At 42.3% G+C, this 22,762-nt stretch overlaps 1 protein-coding gene across 2 annotated transcripts in view; it reads left to right on the top strand.

The window, feature by feature from the left end:
- Positions 1-22,762, top strand: part of GALK2 (galactokinase 2) — a 170,480-nt gene that overhangs the window by 8,900 nt on the left and 138,818 nt on the right. For both annotated transcript variants that reach the window (XM_066592626.1, XM_066592627.1), the window contains exons 2-4: positions 11,386-11,474; positions 15,052-15,175; positions 19,839-19,929. In XM_066592626.1, the coding sequence (XP_066448723.1) occupies positions 11,386-11,474; positions 15,052-15,175; positions 19,839-19,929 (304 nt within the window). The remainder of the gene's footprint in view (positions 1-11,385; positions 11,475-15,051; positions 15,176-19,838; positions 19,930-22,762) is intronic.

Raw genomic sequence — 22,762 nt, forward strand, 5'->3', positions numbered from 1 at the left:
ATACAAACATATGACAGGTTTATGGGATATAACTGGGCCTTCTCGCCAGGTGATGTCACCTGTCAGAACCTGTGGCAGATAGCCGCCAAAATGCTAGTCTGATTTTGCATGATCTATATTTTATATAGCTCTTGACACGGGAAGCCCAAACAATTGGTCTTTCCAACAAATACCTCAAGGAAAAGGAATATGTGACCTTTTTTGTTGGCTACGTGATCGATGTACATGGCTGCTACAGATACCTTATAGTGGGTGTTGTAAGAATGCCAGCAATTTCTAAATATGTTTCTTGATCTGAGAAAGCATCATGGAAAGTGTGACTTGTGACTTTCTCAACATTGTAGCTATAGATATAGTGAGATTAAGGCCATTCATTGGAACATCAATCAAAGGATTCCTTTCTGATTTGCTGGAACATGAGAATCTATCCAGCGGTCCGTGGTATTCAGCTGCTCATCTTGGAGCCAAACAGAGTAATTCTGTCTTTCTTCATCAATCTGTACATAAGAGCATTGAACACAAAGGAGCAGGCAAGACAGAACATGCATTATGAAAGGCTTTCAATCCTCTTCTACCTGAGTAGCTTCACCAACTGTGAAATTACTTTCTTATGGTGAGAAATGCAAATTTAGTTAGGCTTCCAGTGCTCTGCTATCTTTGGGGATCCCATTGAAGTGAATGTAGCAGAGGCATGCATGCGCAATCTTCGCTGCCTGCACTTCAGTACACGCAAGAGCTCCAATCTCGGGATCGGTGGGGGTCTCATCAGTCAAGCTCCCACCATTCAGGAAGTTATGACCTATCCTAATCTAGAAATGTAAAACAGAATACCTTCACAGAAATAGCGCACTGTGATGGGCATATCCCTTTAAACCCCTTAAGGACCAAGCACTATAAATTTACGGTGCTTGGTCCTGGGCTTTAATCCCGCCCGATAGCAGAAATACAATGCAGGATTAAAGCCTCTGCTTCGGCAATCAAGCAGGAGCAGGTCGGGTTATCGGCTGTTAGTTACAGCTGAGAACCCAGAGGGGAAAGGAGAAGTGTTTTCTAACTGTTTCTGCCTTCTCCTTTCCCGGGTACATAGCACTCAATGAGCGCTATGTACTAAAAAGTGGAAGTGTTTCTTCCACTACATGAGCCGGCGATCACTTGACCACCAAAAGACCTCTGATCATGTAATGGTGAAGACAGCACTCCAGGACTGCAGGAAAAACATACAAAAAGTTCTTTTTAATCCTCCATAACAACCGCTGCTACGTTTCGACCTGTGTTAGGTCTTTGTCAAGTATCGCCGAAAGACCTCTGGCACAGCAGAGCTGCAGGGTCCTAGCAGACCCAGATTAGCTCTGTTAGTGACTGGTGTCATTACAGGGGATCTTTCCCCTGTAACTGGGGCTCCTATGGCTGCCCCAGCTACAGTGGGAACGTGGGTAAAAAAAAAGACCATGTGAATGACCCTCAGAGGTCTTATATTACATCAAGGGGGTCGTAGATGGTGAAAAAAAAAGTTAGATAAATAAGTTTTAAAAAAATTGCAAAATAAAAGAAATTATATACATAAAAAAGCAAATGACCCAAAGCTGACGCCAACTAAAACCATCACCATATGCGCCCTGTAGTCCAAGACCATACATATCGGTAGTATATATCTAAATGTCCAAAACAAAATGAGGAACCCATTCCCATACTTTATTTTAGCGTAAGTATACTAATTTTAAAAAAAATTATAAATGTAAAAAAAAACAAAACATTTTTTTGTTTTTAGCTTTTTACCCCCAATATAATTAAAAAGTGGAAAAAACAGTCATTGAAAAAGATATTTTAAAAATCGCCCTATATGTCACGGGACCAAATACGCAGCAAAAATAATTTGGGTAGCTAAAGGCAAAAAAATAGGGCAGTAAAAACACCACATGGGTAAAATCCCTAAAAAGTGTCTGGTCCTTAAGGGGTTAATGCTAGTTATATTGTAGATTCCTCCTTGACTAAAACTACTCTTTGAAAAAGCTAAAAGGTCTGTTTCTGGTATTCTTCTGAAAAATCCTAGCGTGACATCTGACTGTCAGAGAAGTAAAGTTATGTGCTTTCAAAGTTATGCAACTTTTGGTAATATGTCAAGTAACATCATGTAAACTGATAAATGGTGCTCAACAGTGAATTTATACACCTAATCTGTGTACCTAGAGGTAGTGTGCCAAACATCGTGTAATTTACACTGCTAAACCAGCCTTCAAATATGCCAAGAAATCCTGATGTATTACAGGCGGCTTTCGTTGTGCTTTTGTTGTTTTTTTTTTCTTCTTGCAATATAGCCGCAAACTTCACAATAGCAATAAATAAAGTCTGATAATGGGAAAATCTGCGGTATCTTGGCAACACACAATACATGCTACAAACGTCGGAGTCCACACCATGTTGAGAATCCACTATAAGCGAATGTAGCAACATACTTGATGTATGAACCTGGCCGTAAAGGGGTTGTCTCGCGGCAGCAAGTGGGGTTCAGCACTTCTGTATGGCCATATTAATGCACTTTGTAATATACATCGTGCATTAAATATGAGCCATACAGAAGTTATTCACTTACCTGCTCCGTTGCTAGCGTCCCCGTCGCCATGGATCCGTCTAATTCTGATGTCTTCTGGCGTTTTTAGACGCGCTTGCGCAGTCCGTGCTTCTGGCTGGTGAATGGGGCCGCTCGTGCCGGAGAGCTGGTCACCGCGTCGTCACCGTAGCTCCGCCCCGTCACATGTGCCGATTCCAGCCAATCAGGAGGCTGGAATCGGCAATGGAACGCACAGAGCCCATGGAGCACCATGGGAGAAGACCCGCGGTGCACTATGGGAGAAAACCGTAGTGCATCCCTGGGAAAGGACCGGCGACCATCTTAGGGAGAAGATTTTTATAACTCCATATTTCGTCGGATCGGTGAGTAGCAAGCGGTTTAAAAACCGCTTTAAATTGCTATTTTATGCCAGGTGGGTGACAGGGGGAATGGGGTAATGTAAAATTTTGATCTTTGCCGCGAGACAACCCCTTTAAGGTCCTTTTACGTAGAGCGACGAATGTTGATCAACAAGTATGGCAGTTGGCGCTTGTTTGCTTTGGTTTACACAGGCCAAGAATCGCAGCTATGGGGATAAACAATAAGGGAACAAAAAACAAAAAATTTTCATGGTGCCGGGAAGTTTAGACCTTATTCTGGGTAATTTTTGTGAAAATGCCATCCATTTCATTCTAGGAGCTCTAGTGTTTGAGATATTCCTGATGTCATTATCTTATTTTGTTATAGTTACTTTATTTTCCTGCCAGTATTTGCTTACTATTAGTACATATGATACATATCGCCACCACTGCACATCAAACTATCAAACTTGGCTTGATGAAACAATTTGTAAAGACATTGAAGAGAGATGGAACGTGTTTTGGTAATAAATATAGAAAATTTCCTGCGATGAGCATGGAGAAGCTAAAAGTGGGTAAAGTTGATGGACCACAAATCTGGGAACTCATGAAAGACCAGCATTTCCAAGATTCAGTGGACAACTTTGAAGCATGTATGCGGTCTTTGTGTTGTAGGGTTGTAAAGCATTTCCTCGGGAACTATAAGGCCGTAAACTCTGGTGAACTTGTGGAGAATATGCTCACTTCTGTCTCTGAACACTTGGTTAAATGAAAAGAAGGTTTGGCACCGTGTTAGCCAGTGGAGCAAAGTGTGATTGTTCTCAGTAAGAGAAACCAAGTAATCTTGTAGATATGATACCTTTTAATGGCTAACAAATAGACATGATGTTACAGCAAGCTTTCGGGGATATCTCACCCTCTTCTTCAGGCTTTGAATCGTTTTACCTAATGGAGGATACCAGAATGTACCGTACACAAGTGGAAAGAGTTTTATTCAATAGCCTGACGAAGGGGGCGAGATATCCTCAAAAGCTTGCTATAACATCAGGCATTTTTGTTAGCCATTAAAAGGAATCCTATCTATAAGATTACTTGGTTTCTCTCACTGAGAACAATCATACTGAACACTTTGTTTCAAACATGAGCATCAGATTGCAGTCATTTTGGATGGATTTCCAGATTGTCTTGATGATGTAAGTGATGAACAAGGTGAACGACTTCACCTGGGAATAAGGACCGTGGAAGAACTCTACTGCGGACGATGGGATACATATATGATAGCCAACTACTGGTGAAACATCCAGCGCGAATGTCCAGGAATATCTCATCGCAAGAAATCACAAACACAATTTCATCGGCATCTCAATGAAGAAACTTTTGTTTTATTTGTGTTCAAGGCTTCTTGGGATTTATCTTTGTACCTTCAGCTTTTGATGGGCAGCCATTACATGAATAATACAATATGCATACATTTATATGGACATATGTCATGTCTTGATAAGCAGACTTGATGGAGAAAAACTAATATCGTTTTCAGAATCTATAACCCCAAGATACCCCCAAAAAGTTCTAACATCTCAGTCACCAAAAACGTGTTCCCCAGTGAGTAGTGGAATTGTTTGTCTCAATAGACCATTTGTACATCTTTCTCTTCGCATGGGGAGATGTACAGCCAATCAACTAGAGTTTTTATGCTCCCTAAAAATGAATGATCAGCTGATGAACAGGCATTCACTCGTTCATTAGATGATTGTGCTTACGTGATCCGGTAGGCAAACAAACATTCGGAGGAATGTTCATGTCCAATAATCAGGTCATGTATAAGGGCCTTTAGAGTCTGCTTGTCTTCAAAAGTCTGCCAATCTGATTTATTTCTACATGATTATTGGTAAGATGCTAATGTTCTGCTGCTGTTTGCACTACTAAGGGCCCTGTTATACGGGATAATCTCTGGGCGCAGATGCCTGATAAGCCATCCCAGCTATCATCGTTCCTATGCTTTTACACAAGAACAAACATCACTCAGAGGCGCCGCCATTCACAGTAAACAGGCAGCCGTTCATAGATGGACTGCCTGTTTACACGGGCCAATTGTCAAGTTTTTATGAATGCGTAAACTAAAGGACGCGCAATAAGAACATATTATTATCCTTCAGTCGGGGCATGCATTTAGACTGAACGATAATTGTTCAGCTTCTCGCTGGATGCAGGAATCTAAACGATTGATCGGTCCGTGTAAAAGGGCCCTAATGCTGTATTGTATTGAAAGACACTATGTATACCAATGGCAAATCTTGTGGTCCATTGACTAACAATTAGCAAGTCGATGTGAGTGCTTTTCTTCCTTGACAGTTTTTTCCCTGTGATTCAATTTGTCTACTTTTTGTTTTCGTTCAGTCGTAACTTGATTTCCAGATTGCACAAGCTGGTAAATCTCTCTTGGAATGTAACTTACACAATCTTTCTGAATGACGTAAATGGTAGATGCTTCTATAATCATTCTGGGGCAACATTCTGCTCAATAACAATATAATGATATCTTTTGTACCCAACCACAGCATTTTAATTACTGTTTTGCAGTTTGCTCGCAGCGGTTGGCAGTCTGATGCAGCCGTTAAATAGAAGAAATTGATATTTCAGATTGGCTGCAATTCCTTCTCAGACTCGAGAGTCTTAATTTGCCAGCCAGACTATGCCTTGTAACATGCACTGAAATTAAATCTAAAACATGATTCTGAAAAACCAGGCGGGTACAGATTGTTGTGGAAATACATTTTAGAGGTGATATTAAATGGCTTTTGGCACCGATCAACTAAAGAATAATAGTGTTTTTTTTTAAAGGACGATTATAGACCCAACATTAAGATGTTCAAATTGGAATTTTGAAATAAAACTGTGAAGTTCAGTATCATCTCTTACAGATTGGCAAGTATGTAGACAGGCTGGGAATGTGATTCAGTGACCCAAAATTCATACTAGTAGTTTTCCATGAAATTACTATTGATGACTTATTCTCTGGATAGGTCATCAATAGTTGATTGGCCGGGGTACGCTGCTTGGGCCCCAGATGGTCAGCTCATTGGGCACCCACTGACAAGGCCGGTATACACTGAGGTCAGATTGGAAGCTGCTTTCCTGTGTATTGGCCAGAGCTTGTAATTGCAGTCGCAGCACCCACTGTTTTCAGTGAGACCCCAGCCTGTAGTTACAAGTGTGGGCCACTACACGGGGGTCAGAGCAGCGGCTACCGCTCTGACCTAGCGTATACCGGCGCTGTCAGCGGGCGCCTGCTCCGCTGATTAGCTTGGGTCCCAGGCAGATGGCCTTTGCCAATCAATAGGTTTTTTTTGGGGGGGGGGGGGAAACTCGTTTAAAGGGTTTGTCCACTTTTCTACTGCTTTTTGCAGTTTTTATTTGTTTAGTTATAGAATAGGAAATCGTGCAATTTTCAAATATACATGTATTTAAAATTATGTTGGTATAACATTCTTATATCAGTGCAGTGGCCCCTACCTGCACAGTAGAATGGAATTGATGACATCCATCAGGAAATAACTTCTGCTCACTGTCTGTACTCAGACCAGCGACAGAGAAAGAAGTCTCCAAATTGCTCTTCTCTGCTCGCCCCACCACCTGCGCTAGCGACCCCCTCCCCTCACACCACCTCCGATCCCACTCCCCAGTGGTCATCTCCCATCTCACCACTATATTCAACCTCTCTCTGACCTCTGGAATCTTTCCCTCTTCTTTCAAAAACGCCATCATATCCCCACTGCTAAAGAAGCCGACTATGGACGCGACTGTTGCTGCCAACTACCGACCCATCTCAAATCTCCCCTTCATCTGCAGACTACTAAAACGCCTGATTTACTCCCACCTTGTAAGCTATCTATCAGAGAACTCTCTCCTAGACCCCCTACAGTCTGGCTTCCGACCTCAACACTCAACAGAAACTGCCCTTACAAGGGTATCCAATGACCTACTGACAGCCAAATCGAGGGGCGATTACTCCCTACTCATCCTCCTCTACCTTTCCGCAGCATTTAACACTGTTGACCACAAACTCCTCCTCAGTATGCTTCACTCCATTGGCCTAAAGGACACTGCTCTCTCCTGGCTCTCCTCCTACCTATCTGACCGCTCTTTCAGCGTCTCCTTTGCTGGCTCTACCTCCCCTCTGCTTCCCCTTCCTATTGGGGTCCCCCAGGGTTCGGTCCACGGGCCCCCTTTTCTCTAGCTACACAGCCCCTATTGGACAAACCATTAGGAGATTTGGCCTCCAATACCACCTGTATGCTGACGACACCCAGCTATATACATCTCTGCACCTTTCCTCCAAAACATCACCGACTGTCTGTCTGCTGTCTCTAACACTATGTCCTCTCTCTACCTAAAACTAAACCTCTCTAAAACTGACTTACTGGTATTTCCACCCTCCACTAACCGACCTCATCCTGACATGTCCATCTCAGTGTGTGGTGCCACCATAACTCCCAGACGCCCGCTGCCTTGGGGTCATATTCGACTCTGATCTATCATTTACCCCCCTACATCCAATCTCTCACCCAAACATGTCAGCTGCACCTCAAGAACATCGCAAGAATCCGCTCTTTTCTCACTGTGGACACGTTAAAAACGCTTACTGTTGCCCTCATCCACTCCCGACTCAATTATTGCAACTTGTTGCTGATCGGCCTCCCCTGCACCAGACTCTACCCCCTCCAATCCATCCTGAATGCGGCAGCTAGGCTCATCTTCCTGTCCAGCCGCTACTCGGACGCCTCTGCCCTGTGCCAGTCACTGCACTGGCTGCCCGGTAAATACAGAATTCAAATTAAACTCGCTACCTTCATCCACAAAGCCCTCCACAGCGCAGCGCCCCCCTATATTGCCTCCCTCATCTCAATCCATAACCCAGCCCGGGCTCTCTGCTCTGCTAACGAAACTAGACTGAGCGCTCCTTTAATTCGAACTTCTCGCCTCCAAGACTTCTCCAGAGCAGCACCGATCCTCTGGAATGCACTACCAAAGGCTACCCGAGCAATCCAGGACTCGCAGAACTTCAGGCGTGCTCTAAAAACGCACCTCTTCAGGGGGGCATACCGCATTCCCTAAACAAACCCCTCTGTACTCCGCCTGATAAACATGCTCCCTGACCTATTGACTGCAATCCCTGCTATCCATCATAAACCGCCCCTGCAGTCATACTGTTTCTGCCGTCACACGGCTTAATGTCTGACCATTGTCTATGTGTATAGCATCCCTCACTGTCCACCCCACCATACCGCGCACATCTCCAGCCCCTTTACCTTCTGTATCACCCCATTACTTGTAGTATGTAAGCTCGTTGGAGCAGGACCCTCACCCCTACTGTTTCCATCAACTGATTACTATGTAACCATGGTTTTGTAATTTTTGTACTTTGTCTTTCTGTATTCCCCGTCTATGTAAGCGCTGCGGAATATGTAGGCGTTATACAAATAAAGTCTATTATTAAGTTTATTATTATTATGGTCCATGGACTGGACTGTCCATAATAGCCATCAGTAATGTGATCCCTGGTGTGACTCTCACACAGGTATCTAATGGGTGGGTAGTAGGTTACTGAGGAGCAGAACTCATACAGTGTTACTACTGCAACCTCATGTCTGTGCAGAAGCAGCCCTTATATTTTTCTTGCCATCTCCTCTGTGGGGTGGTTTTATTTTTCAGTTGACTTTATTAACAACCACATGAGAACATCAACTGAAAACAGGTGTGTGTGTGTGTGTGTGTGTGTGTGTGTGTTTTTAATCAAATAACTTTATTAGCTGTTAAAGAAGCAGACAGACACAGCTGTCTCCAGGTGATGATTTAATGCTGTTGTTAATAGTCAACTGAAAAAAAGCCACCATACAGAGGAGATGATAGAAAGAATAAGGGCTGCTTTCCCCAGACACTGACAGGCCTCATGACGCTACATGTAGTAGTACTGTTTGAGTTCCTCTCCACGGGCGGGTCGGATTCCACATGCGTAATCTGGCCCTGGCAGCAGCGGCGTCTGCACTTACTTGCCTTCCTTTTTCTTCATCTGTACTGTGAATGGTCTGCACGGCCCGCCGTCAGACATGCGGAGTACAGGTTTGTTTTTTAAAACTCCAGCTTTTCCCGCATCAATTGCAGAAGGGCCGCAGATCGGACGACTGCCATTGACTTCAATGGAAACCGTCTCGTGGAATCCGCACAAAAATGGAGAATACCGCAATTTTTCCTCCACAAGCGGAAACCATAATTGGTTTCCACTCATGTGCAGGAAAAATCGCTCTTCCATAGCATGCTATGGAGGGTGTTTGCTACAGAACCCGAAGGCGGACTCCCGCCCCGGATTCCGCAATGCAAATCTGCCCGTGTGCAGGCGGCCTTGCACTGTCAGATACCGGATCAATGCTGAAGACCAGGTGTCACATGGCTGATGGCTATTACTACAGACAGTCCAAACCAAGGACTATACCATTCTACTGTTCAAATATGGACCACCGCACTGCTATAGGAAAGGGATGAGAGCAAAATTTTGAAGCGAACCTATCACATTCCCACAGCACCATAAACTAAGCTATGTTGATTTTAGGGGATGTAACAGGGGGCCAGGTGATTTATTTTTTCTGTCACCTGGTGAAGTCAGCATGCAGCACGAAAATCTGACTTTTCCGGTCCGGATTTTGGTATGAACCTGCCCAGTATTTCTTTAGGTTGAAAAAGTCACAATATTTTTTGGAACCAGTGCCTCCATGGTTCTCATAACTATTGCTGTCCACCTTTTTGCCTTACAGTTAAAGGAATTGTGTCAAGATTTAAAGGAATCTCCTATCTACAGGGGTCTCAGAGGTCCCCGCATGAATGTAGCAGTATGTCTGCTGTCGCTCCACTCATTTCAATGGAAACTTCGGAAATTGACGAATATGGCACCCCATTGAAGTTAATGGAGTAGTGGCGCGCATCCATGTCCCGCACTTTATTCCCAGGGGGTCCCGCAGTCAGACTCCAAGTTATTCCCTTCCTGATACTATTAAATCTTGGCACAATCTCTTTCAAGCTCTTTTCACATCATGTCTACTGTCTCTGTGTCTTATATACTGGGGTGTATAGTTAAATGTATGTCTCCAATGGATGCCACACAATTGCATCACTCACCCATAGGGTTGCATTGTGAAGAAAAAAAATTGATACATACTGGATACCATTGAATGGCTTGGTGTCTACTACGGAATTCAATTATCTTTTTTATTCACCCCAACGGAGGCTTCCAGCTCTTGTTATCCTACATGTTGGGAGGTTTCCCTGTGTACATAACAGGTGTTCATCACAGATATGATGTAAACATAATGTTAGTTAAAACATTTTTTTTTTTTTTACTTCTTAATAAAAAACAAATATGTCGCTAGCAATAGATGCAGCAGGCAGCCTGTACAGTTGAATCCTCTTACCATTGATTTCCACTGTGGGAAAAAATACATTGTATTCTATGTAGTATGGCAGCTTTTGTTTGTTTTGTAAACCGGATGTGTCCCTGACAATAACATGAGTAGGTTCATTAAGACCTCGTGTCCACGGGGAAAATCAGGCCTGCCGTAGATTTTTCATGCACAATCCCACAGCGGGTCCCTCCTTTCCCGCGGACATGAGGCCTAAAACATTAATGCATGTTGGTACAAACTGCTACATGATAGTTGCGGCATGTAAAGGTAAAACCAATGATCGCCAATTGACAATAAACCAATATTATTACATTGTCGACTCGTGCGCACTGCGGACAGTAATCTGCCTGTGTAAGAGAACCTGAAGAAAGATATTAACATCATGAACTAAACAAGTATATTGTCATTAAATAAAACTCACTGATACCAGAGGGATCTGTTAATGGATCACTAGGATGTTTCCAAGTTTATAAAAACCTATAGAACTGGACTCCAGGCAGAGCTGATAATTGGGGCATCCACCACTAGGGGGAGTTTGCTGCATATTTATTTATGTTAGTCCCATTGTCTTTAATGAAAACTGTGTACCACTGAATTTTTGTTATATGTCTATGTGGATCATACAGTTTGTATAAAGGTAGCACCATTTTTGCTGTCAGGGCACACCTAAATTACACATGCTGAACTTTGAACATATATAAAGTCATGTATGTACTGAAATGCTGGGAGTAATGTAGCCAAAAAATGGCCCTTATGATTTCTGATAAGTGTACTCATAGCACCAGGGAGAGCTACAAACTCTGGTGCATAGTATGATAGGCATTAGTTTTAGTAGTTTTATATTAGTATAACTGTTTCTTTACAGCAACAATAGCATAGCCTGCAGCACTATTCATACTGTTAATGGCAGTGGATCCGCATTGGAAATCTTCCATCTTGGTAAATGGGATGCGTATGTTGATTTAGCAATATGCAAATTTTAATTTTAACACTGAAATGTTCATTTTTTTCCTGAAATCTGCAGGTTGCTGAAGCTGAAGGAAAAGTTTATCTCTAAATTTGGTAGTGAACCATTGTTTTATGCTCGGGCACCAGGACGGGTCAACTTAATAGGTAATATATATAATAATACACATGCAAATGATGACAACATTACAGAACATGTTGCCACTGTATAATTGAGAAACTGCAGAGGTGAAGCTGGAAGAAGAAAGGGTCCCATCAAAATTTGGTGCATGTTTTTCCACTGCTGAAAATTCTCCCCGTGGGAACATATCCTAATATAGAGTTTAACATGCCTCTGTAAGTGACATCAACACAAGAACTGCGTATGAGGGGCTTCATGGAATGGGTTTCTATGGTCAAGTAGCGGCACACAAGTCCAAGATCACCGTGTGCAATGTCAAGTGTTGCAAGTAACATGGTATGCTAGGCTGAAAAAGACAAATGCCCATCCAGTTCAGCCTGTTTCGTGTTTCGCCCCACCCCCAATCTCCCCATGTTGATCCAGAGGAAGCCATAAAACCCCCAATCAGGCAAAAACCAATTTACTCCATCCTGGGGGAACAAATTCCTTCCCGATTCCATAATGGCAGTCAGAATAATCCCTGGATCCACCATCCTCAAAGAAGGTTCCTTCCAGACCCAAGTCCAGCAGTTGAAAGGTTCCCCCTATTAATAACCCATTCTGACTATTTGATGTAAAGCATGTCACCACTGGACTCTGAAGCAATAGTAATGGGTTTTCTGGAGATAAAAAATTGCATTTTACCATTTAGCTATTTGATGGACGAATTTGGGTCACGCAGGTGCTCTAAGAATTCTACCTAACAGAATGAATAGTGCCCACTGTAAAACTTGGTGAAGGAGGGATGCTGGTACACAGCTGTTCTTAAGGGTTCGAACTAAGCCCCCTATTTAAATTAATGTTAATACAACAGCATACAAAAACCATTCTAGACAACTGTATGCTTCCAACTTTGGGACAACAGTATGGGACCCTTTCTTCTCCCAGCTTGACTCTGCCCCTATGCACAAATGTCCATGAAGACATGGCTTGAGGAGTTTGGTATAGAGGAACTCTAGTCCCTTATACAAAGCCCTGATCTTAAAGGGGTTGTCCCGCGCCGAAACTTTTTTTTTTTTTTTCAACCCCCCCCCCCCCCGTTCGGCGCGAGACAACCCCGATGCAGGGGTTAAAAAAGAACACCGCACAGCGCTTACCTGAATCCCCGCGCTCCGGTGACTTCTTACTTACCCGGTGAAGATGGCCGCCGGCATCTTCTCCCTCGGTGGACCGCAGGGCTTCTGTGCGGTCCATTGCCGATTCCAACCTCCTGATTGGCTGGAATCGGCACGTGACGGGGCGGAGCTACACGGAGCCCCATTGAGAAAAGCAGAAGACCCGGACTGCGCAAGCGCGTCTAATTTGGCCATTAGACGGCGAAAATTAGACGGCAACCATGGAGACGAGGACGCTAGCAACGGAACAGGTAAGTGAATAACTTTTGATAACTTCTGTATGGCTCATAATTAATGCACAATGTACATTACAAAGTGCATTAATATGGCCTTACAGAAGTGTATAGACCCACTTGCTGCCGCAGGGACAACCCCTTTAACCCCATCCTACAGCTTTGGGATGAACAGAAAGCTAAACGTCCTCATACAACATCAGTGCCTGACCTCACAAATATTCTTTCAGGCGAATGGCCACAAATTCACACAAACGCTCCACAAGTTTGTGGAAATCCTTCTCGGAAGAGTGGAGACTACTATAGTTGCAAAATTATTTTCATGGGTGCTCAAGGAGGCATTAATTTTGTAACTGATTCTAATTTGCAGCAGAGGTGCACAAAAACTGCAGTTTAAGGGTGACTTCATTCTGTGCATCCCCCAACCATCAGGACACAAAAATGTTTGTGTGTAGTTACTCACATGTAGTTTACATATCAGAGAGAGGAGGAATAGCACACAGTTCGGGAACAAACATGGGCAAGTAGTAATGGAGCTCTGAGTATCCATCTCCGGGTCTGTTATATATCAGGAGGATAGGGTATCTTTACCCCTGTCTGGCACTCCAGAAAGAAATATATGATCTAGAGAGGTGGCCATTTATAAATGCGTCTCTCTTCATAGTAGTGTTTTGGAGTTGTGAAATACTAAGCTGGTACCACAACACCCTTAACCCCTTGAGTGGCACGCCCGGAAAACTTCCGTGACGAGCTCCACTGCTCATAGCAACATAGCCCGGAAGATTTCCGGGCTATGTATCACTATGGGAGCTGCAGAGCACAATGCCACAAGCTGTGACATTGTGCTCTGCCTGCACAGACCCACAGAGAACAAAGCAAGGGCTTTGAAAAACCAGCAGAAGATATTGCCGACATGTCGGCAACCTCCTGCTTTGTTTACAGGTTGCCATAGAGACCATCGGCTTGTCAGAAGCAAGCCAATGATCTCTGTGGCAGGGAGAGCTGGTTGTTAGCTGTCAGAGGACAGCTAGGTACCAGCTCTTACAGCAGAGATCAGAGAAAACCTCCGATCTCTGCTGTGTTAACCCTTTACATGCTGCAGTCTATGTGACTGCAGCATGTAAAGGGCTGTCACTGCAGCATGTAAAGGGCTGTCACCATCGGACCCCTGGAATGTGATCAGGGGTCCTGATGGGTCCCTGTGGAAGTCCCCTAAAGGGACAAAAAAAAATAAAAATGTTTTTTAAATTTTTTTTAAAAAAAAGTAAAAAAATTATTAAAAAAATGAAAAAAACACTTGTCTCCCTTTACTTTGTAAAAAATCAAAAATACAATCACACATGTGGTATCCATGTGCGTCGTAATGACCCAGAGAAGGAAGTTAATACATTATTTAACCCCTTAATGACATGGCCCCTTTTTTCTTTTTTCCCCATTTCTTTTTTTCCTCCCCCCTGTTTAAAAAATCACAACTTGTCCCGCAAAAAACAAGCCCTCATATGGCCATGTCAATGGAAAAATGAAAAAGTTATGGCTCTTGAGACGCAACTGCAAAACTAGTTGAAATTCAATGATTAGACCATTTTAAAAAACCTGCCCTGGTGGGCACGACAGGGTGGTAGGAAACCTGCCACTCAAGGGGTTAATGGAGAGAGCCATGCACAAGCATAGTCTGCTCCTCTTTGAAGTGCCGATTAAGTGAGAAGAGGACCTTCATTCTTCTGATTGGCGCAGTTTCAACTTCCAGGACTCCCACCTATCGGACCTTTCTGGCATATACATTTAATATGCTATATACATCTCAGATACTAATAGCAGCACTTGGAGGAGATTCATTATGGCACTGTAGCCTTCATCAGACCAAAAAGCATGTCCATTTCTACTTTAGGACACACTTATTTTAGGCTACATGGTGGCTTGCAGTAACTCCTCTCACGGCTCCTATTGGAATAGGTAACCAGGCAGGCTATATCTTGTCTTCATTAGTTGGGCACCACCTTAATTTTTTATCCCCCAGCTAAAATAGTTGGGATTAGGAGACACCTACTTCATTCAAGACTGTTCTGTAAGTGTAATGTGACATGTTGAGGAATAAGACAGAGAGGCAACCACAGAAGTGATGAAATTGTATCTTTAAGCACACACTTTAAGAGGACACTTGGTTATGTAAGGTGATTCAATGTCTGTATATCTCGCTTTCCCCTTTTGTCTTACAGGGGAGCACATTGACTACTGCGGATATGCTGTTCTTCCAATGGCTATTGAGCAAGATATTTTAGCAGCTGTTCAGCCAATTGACTCTCAAGTTCTGCACTTGTCCAATACAAATCCATCTTATCTGTAAGCCTTTACCTTCCATCATTACTATAACTACTTTTCAAATTGGTATAGTATTTACATCTGAATATACAGGGAGTTGGACAAGAATATGGAAACACCGTATGAAATGCATGCCTTAAAATGCATCTCTGTGTCTTGTTCAAATATGATTTATTATCCCATGTAACGTAAGGGGAAGTAATATGACATAGATGCTGTCAGGAGAAGTGAACATCTGCCCAAGCAACAAGGTCCCATTTGTCATGGGTTTAAGCCACTTAGATGCTGTTACCAACTGGCTCCCAAAACCTCCCAGAGCAGGGCAAGAGGTGAAGTAAACACAAATTTGTCGGAAAAGATCTTAGCCAAGCAGGGGTCAAAAGGGCAACTCGGTGCGAATTATTAAAATCCCATGCATTTCGTACAGTGTTTCCACATTTTTGTCCACCCCTTGTCCCTATCAGTTATCTATAGGTGGGGTTTGTGTAAGTTGTTGAAGCAATATTTCTGACAGTCTCCACAAGCAGATTGAAAAGAACCCTGTTTTGTGATTTGATCCTACCTATCAGTAAGAAAACGTGTTTTTTTTTCAACTGTCTACATTATTTTTATGTAAAAATTTGCCCTTTGCGGACATACACTTATCGGTGAATTCACAGGGATTTTTTTTGTGGCAGACAGAGTAGAGGGCATGCAGAGAAGACAATACCTGTACGCTATGTGATTGGTGCATTGGTCTCTCTCCAATACACTGTGCAATAGCTTCTTCATGAGGTTCTCAATTGTTTTAGGTTGCTAGCCGGCCTTGCGGAAACATATGCCCACCCTATTCTAGAGAAAGCTGAGATTAAGGGTGACTACCCACTAGCGTTTTTTTTCTGCTGCGAATTTGCTCCTATCTTTTCTTCCAATTGTCAATGGGACTTTCTAATGTTAAAAACACAAAGTTGCGTTGCGTCGCATTGCAGTTTTAACATTAGGAAGTCCCATTGACAATTGGAAGAAAAAATAGCAGCAAATTCGCAGCAGAAAAAAAAACTCTAGTGGGTAGTCACCCTTAGGCAGGAGAAAGCTGACTTTCAGGCAAGTGTGTCACGTAATAAATTGTATGCCTTTCTAGCAATTCTTCACAATGCACATTTCCTCTTGTTTATCCCTTTTTGAATGCTGCTTACTGCATGTAGATGGAGCCACCACTTCTGCAGCCCTTTGTTTTCTGCTAACCACTGAGCATGCCCCGCTGCAGGACCACCTTCATTCAGGACCACCTTCATTCAGGACCACCTTCATTCAGGACCACCTTCATTCAGGAACTCTATTTATACCTCAATTCCTATTATCTGGCACATGCTCTTTTAGATTTAGTTTACATTAATTACTAAAGCTTTGCAATCATATGTTCCATTCTGAGGCTACATTATGGCTAAGTAAATGATTGCGCTATATCCATGTGTTTTGTGTTGATAATAGTTGTCTTCTTGCATTAGTGTTAGCATTTTACAGACCCCGGTTTGTGTGCATTCAGGTGCCCCCAAGGCTTACCTCAGGCATATGGAGGATGAACGAGTTTTATTGCCAAGATTATCTTAATCTACAGAATACATAAATTCCAGTAATGTTCCAATTTAGTCTCTCCGTTTTCTTTGAATACATTAATAGAGAGGGCTTATTGATTCAATAGGATGGGATAAGTGGAACTCTCGACTAATGTGCTCCAGATTTCCAGATGTTTTAAAATCCAACATTAACAACGTTGTTATACAGCGCTGATTGTTATTTTACTTAAAGGGGTTGTACCAAGTTTAACTTTTACCACCTAACCACAGGATATGTAATAAAAGTGTGGTTAGTAGGGGGTCTTGGGGACGAGACCCCCACCGATCCATTGGACGGGGATCCTGTTTTCCCTATCCTTCTCACTGCTGGCTGCTCCCCCTCGCAGTGAGAAGGAGACTGAATGCAGCTATGGCCATGCAGGCACAGTGCCACTCCATTCATTTTCAATGGGACTACTGAAGATAATGGAGTACAAGCCCTTGGCTATTTCTGTCAGCCCCACTGAAATGAATGGAGTGGTGGCTGCACAATCATACACGGCCACTGCTCCATTTATCTTGATGTCATTGCAGGTGGGAGAAGCGACCTCCTCAGTGATGAGAAAAGATGGACTCGGAGCCCTTTTCTCAGGATCAGTGGTGGTGTCTGCGATGAGATCTCCATCGATCAGACTTTTAATACCTGTCCTATGGATTGGTGATAAAGGTGTATATTGGAAAATCCCCGTTAATGAGTTAGGATACACAATGTCAAATTACCTCTCTTTGTATTGATAGAAAAATAATGTATAGGAGAAGGTATGCAGCAGACCAGATAAAGCGAATGTCTCATGTATTTATTTTTTAGTTTCTTTCATTAGATGTAAAGTATATTGGTGAGAAATTCTTTTTTATGCATATTTTTACTTTCTGGTCATTTGCCATATGAGCCATACAGCACTCTTCCTTCCTGCATAGGCAGTACAGTAGGGTGGGTGTTCTTTAGGGCAGCTAAAATGTACAGGAGTCAATTGGCAGAGAAAGATATTGTTTATTAGTCTGCAGGAAGTGAATACTGCCCTTTTCCTGGTTACCAGGGAATGATGGGAGATACATACATCTGAGTGCATATTGTTGCTATATAGGCCATCAACAGTACCATAGAACTTTCATTTCCTCACATATTTGCTAGTGATAATGAATGACTGATCATACCGTCCCAGTCACTACAGCAAAGCCGACAAGGGAACTACCGAGAATAGAAAGTGCTAGCCTATTGTGTCTGCTCAAAAAGTTGAATGTTTTAAGATATTTTTATATGGGTAGTTAAAAATGTGGAAAAAAAATATGTTCATGTTTCATTTTCTGTTACATTATTACAGCACTACGCTACTGCAGATTTCTCAGTGCTTACATAGTACGCCGCAGTGATTTTTATTTTCCCTAGCAACTCATAGTTTTGAAACCTATTAAAGCGACCCTCTGATTTTGGGACAAAGTTGTGTCCCAGGATCAAAGAGTGGAGGGATATATTGCCTGCACTTGATCTTCTTCTCCATCCCATTGTCGTGCCAGGTCTAGTCCTGCTTTCAGGTGGCTAAGATGGGCAGCTACTGCCATTTTCGAATTCTACTGTGCACTGGTCACGTGGGAAATGCTGGCCAATCGCAGTGCAGGTACAGTGCATTAGTAGTCTAACACTATTAATGCACTTTAAGTTTATTAATTAGTCTAAAGATGGTAACAGCCATCTTGGCCACCCTAAAACTGGACTGGAACTGGCGCAACAGAGGGATGAAGGTGAGGAAATAAGTGCAGGTAATATACCCCCTCCGCTCTCTGGTCAGAATTATGTTGGTAGCCTAGAGAGTCACTTTAAATATTCTATCTAATGTATTTGTGAAGATGAAATCCTTAGATATCTCTTTTTTTTTTTTACAGAGTATTTTGAAAGTTGTACTGTAGTTAAAAAACAGAACGTCTGCGTATGTTCTACCATAACTAACATTCTGGGTATATTAACTATGCTCAATGTGCCCAAATGCTGGCGTAGTTTGCGTACAAAAAATGGCGTACATGCCACACGCTACTTTTATTTACATGTCTTAGACACTGTCTAGCTCGATAAGGGGATGTGACTTAAATGAGACAACACGCACCAAAATTTTGCTCCAAAGTAAACCAACAGGTGATGTAATATTAGACAAAGGAGAGCAGACAGCTCAAAATTCGCAGCATTAGAAGCACTGCATTCCAGCACTAGTCTGCGACACTCCATTGAAATCGAATGCAGGCTGTATATGAGGGGTCTTATTAGTTCTTTTTTTTTTATTCCTTTTGCCATATTTATAAAAAATATATAAAAATCTAAATTAAAAAAAGCCCCAAAACACATTTGGTATTGCTGCATCCATAAAAGTCCAATCTATGAAAGTAACGTATTAATTACCCCGCACGGTGAACATCATCACAACTTTAGAAATACGCCTTTTCTTTTTTGTTTGTTTGTCAACCGTCTTAAAGAAAAAATGTAGTAAAAAGGGATTGAACAGTCATATTTACTTCAAGGTGGTACTAATAGAAACTACAAGACGTCCCGCAAAAATGAGACCTCGCACAACTATGTTGACGAAAAAATAAAGTTATTGCTGTTAGTATATTGGCAGCATGAAAATATTTTTATTTTTTAAATGTAGTACAGCCACAAAAAAAAATATAGATTTGGTATCACAGTAATCATATGGACCCAGAGAATAAAATTGTTACATTTGCTGCAGTGTGTACACTGTAGAAACAAGACCCCTGAAAGATGATGGAATTGTGCTTTTTTTTCCCATTTCACTCTATTTTAAAAAAATTTTTAAGTTTTTCTGTACACTATATGGTACATTACATAGTACCATTGAAAAATACTACTCGTCCCGCAAAACACAAGCCCTAAGACATCTACAATGATGCATAAATAATACTTATGATCTTTTAAAAGTGGGAGGGGGAAAGAAAAGGGTGGGGGGAAAAGAGCTGGTCCGTAAGAGGTTAAAGACTCATTTATTTTCTCTCATTGTTATACCTTTCTGTGCCAGGGTGTGGCAGCAAAGGGCTATGGAATTATCTATTTTCACGATTGTAACTTTTCTTTTCTTTTATAGAGACTTTTCATTAGGTCTTAATGACATTCAGATTAACAAGACAAAACCTTTGTGGCACAGTTACTTTCTGTGTGGACTGAAAGGAATTCAGGTAAATCATCCGAATGATATAGCACTGATTGTAAGCATTTGTGTGGGCGCTCTACACTTTTATTTTCTTCAAGAGGAGTAAATTAAAAATACTTACTTTTAATGCGAATATGTTCATTTATATGAATAGTTAGCCATATAGACCTACTATGTGTACCCTAGTAAATGATGTGGAAGGAGTTGGGCTGGGCTCACACAAGCATATTTGAATTGTATTTTACTCGTGCGTATATTACGCAGTACATAGCAGCAATTCAAATACATGGATTTTTACTGTTCCACTAACACTATCATTTATTCATTGCATGTAAAATAGAATGCATCATTTTCTATTTCACTGCGTATTACGAGCGATAGAGCCCTATTGTTCTCTGTAGGTGTGTATAAAACTCTATACATGTTCGGCGTTTATACGCAAAGTCGCCAAGTGACAGAGGGAAATTTTAAATTAGAAAAATGAAACCAGGAAGCCTGCGTATAAGATATACTGTCATGTGCAGGCAAAAAACCCCGGCAATACTGCGATCCCCAACGCGTTTTCTCACACGTTCGTATGAACGCGGCCTTAGTGACTTTATAGCAGATATTCTGCAGAGGCATACTTCTTTATTACTGAGCAGACCTTTTGCAAATCCATCTGTAACGTGCCTGGGTAAACTCATTAAGAGCAATTGTCAGCCAGCATCCTGTGATTCAACGATACAAATGACATCCTGCCTAATAAGAAAGTAAACTGATTAAATTACTGGAAAAGAGAAAATGTAGAGCTTTGGTTCGTCACAAAAGGAGGTCAGAAGTGCTGTAACGTTCCTCTGATTGAAGATGATCTCTCTCAAACGTAAGGAGAGATAAAATGTGGCAGCCTCCATCTATCGCACGGATATGAGTTCTGCACATTCTGCTTTGTTTTTTGGCAATGGTTTTCCAAAAATTTGATAAAATAGCATTTGCATTATTGCTTTGATGACATTTTCTACCATGTTATACAGAAGAAAATTTATGTTGAAGGGCTTGTCTGGGTGCGAGACAATCTTTTTAAAAAATGGGGCTAAATCTATGAAAGCAATAAAACTTACCGTCTCAACTATCCATTGCTTTGGTCTTCCCAGTCTTTGTTTAGAGATGGCTACTATTTAATCTCTGCAGCGCATCGGAGGCTTTAGCGGTCAGGTGCCATTCTCCTGGCATCACTACTTAGATGCTGGGAGCCATGATGCCAGGAGAACAGTGGGGGTGATTTAAACATTTATTACTTTTTATTGCAATTAGTAAAACTTTATTGATCTGGTTTTTACTTTTTTTTTTGAGTCCCCCTAGAGGACCACAACTTGGGATTCTTTGATCACTCCTGCAGTATGATGTAATGCCATAGCATTACATCCTACTGCGATCTGACAGGCATTCTGTCAAGTCACCCCACAGGAATGGCTTGATAGCCATTCTGCCATGACAGCCCTGGGGCCTTTCAGAAGGCCCCCGGCTGCCATGACACCTGTGCGGCTCCCTGCGATCTCATCACAGGGGCCATATGGGACTCCCGAACATCGTGGGATTTAAATGCCGCTGTCAGAACTGAGAGCGACATTTAAAGGGTTAACAGCCCCGACGAGCCACGCGGCTCATCGCAACGGTTTCCGCCGGGTGTCAGCTGTAAGAAACAGCAGACACCGTGAATGTATGAAGGGAGGTTGCCCCGCGATCGCCCTTCATACACATCCTGCATCTGCAGGACTTAAAAACGATATAGGGCCGTCACTTAGAGGTTAAATACAGGATCCCAGACCATACCACTTCTGGGTCATGGATGTTTTTATACTTGTAAATCTTATAGGACTTTTTTTATTGCTTATTAATATGCGCCATGATGGTGCATGCCGCAATTAAAAAAAAATAAATAAAAATGTTCTTGCTTTTTTTGTGAAAGAGACATAGTTAAAGTGTATGGGAGATTAATACTGCGTATTATGCACGCAAAAACTGCGCGCATAATATGCAGTGACCATACGCTTGTGTAAGAGAGTCCTAAGATAGTAATGCCGTGTGTGTTAGTTATGGAACTGAAGAGGGTCACTGCTTATATGTCATTATCTCTGTGACTTATATTGGATATTGAAAATTAAAGGGATTTTCCATGGTTTATTTATTTTTGCCCTGTTATTCATGAAAAATAAAAAGACTTTTCCATTATGTGTATTAACAATAAATGCACTTCTTCTTTTCTCTCTCTGGTGCCCGCAGGACTAAGCGATGCTGCATGTAAACCTTTCAGTAGCACTCAGTCCGTATGGCAGCATGTGCACAGAGGGGAAGGCTATGTACAGGCTTGTATGCAGGGGCACTCAGTCCTGTAGGTACAGCAAGAGGGCTGGCATTATTTTGCCATACATACAATTCCAACACTTCATGAATAGAAGGTCTAAAGTAAAAAGGATACCACGAAACCCTTCAATAAAATGTAACTTTAGTAAGCGTTACATACTGAACTCATTTGCTTACTTTCTATTCTTTGACCTCTATCGCTGCAAACCTTGTTTTAAAGAAGGTTTATAGTATACCCAAGTAGTTAGAAAATGCAAAAGTCCAAATCACTAAATGGTAATTGGTAGGGATGAGCGAGCGTACTCGGAAAAGCACTACTCGTTCGAGTAATTTGCTTTATCCGAGTATCGCTGTGCTCGTCCCTGAAGGATTCGGGTGCCGACACGGAGCAGGGAGCTGCAGGGGAGAGCGGGGAGGAACGGAGGGGAGATCTTTCTCTCCCTCTCTCCTGCCCGCTCTCCCCTGCTCCCCGCTGCGACTCACCTGTCAGCCGCAGCGGCACCCGAATCTTCAGG

This window comes from Eleutherodactylus coqui, chromosome 2 (genome assembly GCF_035609145.1).
Source record: "Eleutherodactylus coqui strain aEleCoq1 chromosome 2, aEleCoq1.hap1, whole genome shotgun sequence".
NCBI classification, from domain to species: Eukaryota; Metazoa; Chordata; class Amphibia; order Anura; family Eleutherodactylidae; genus Eleutherodactylus; species Eleutherodactylus coqui.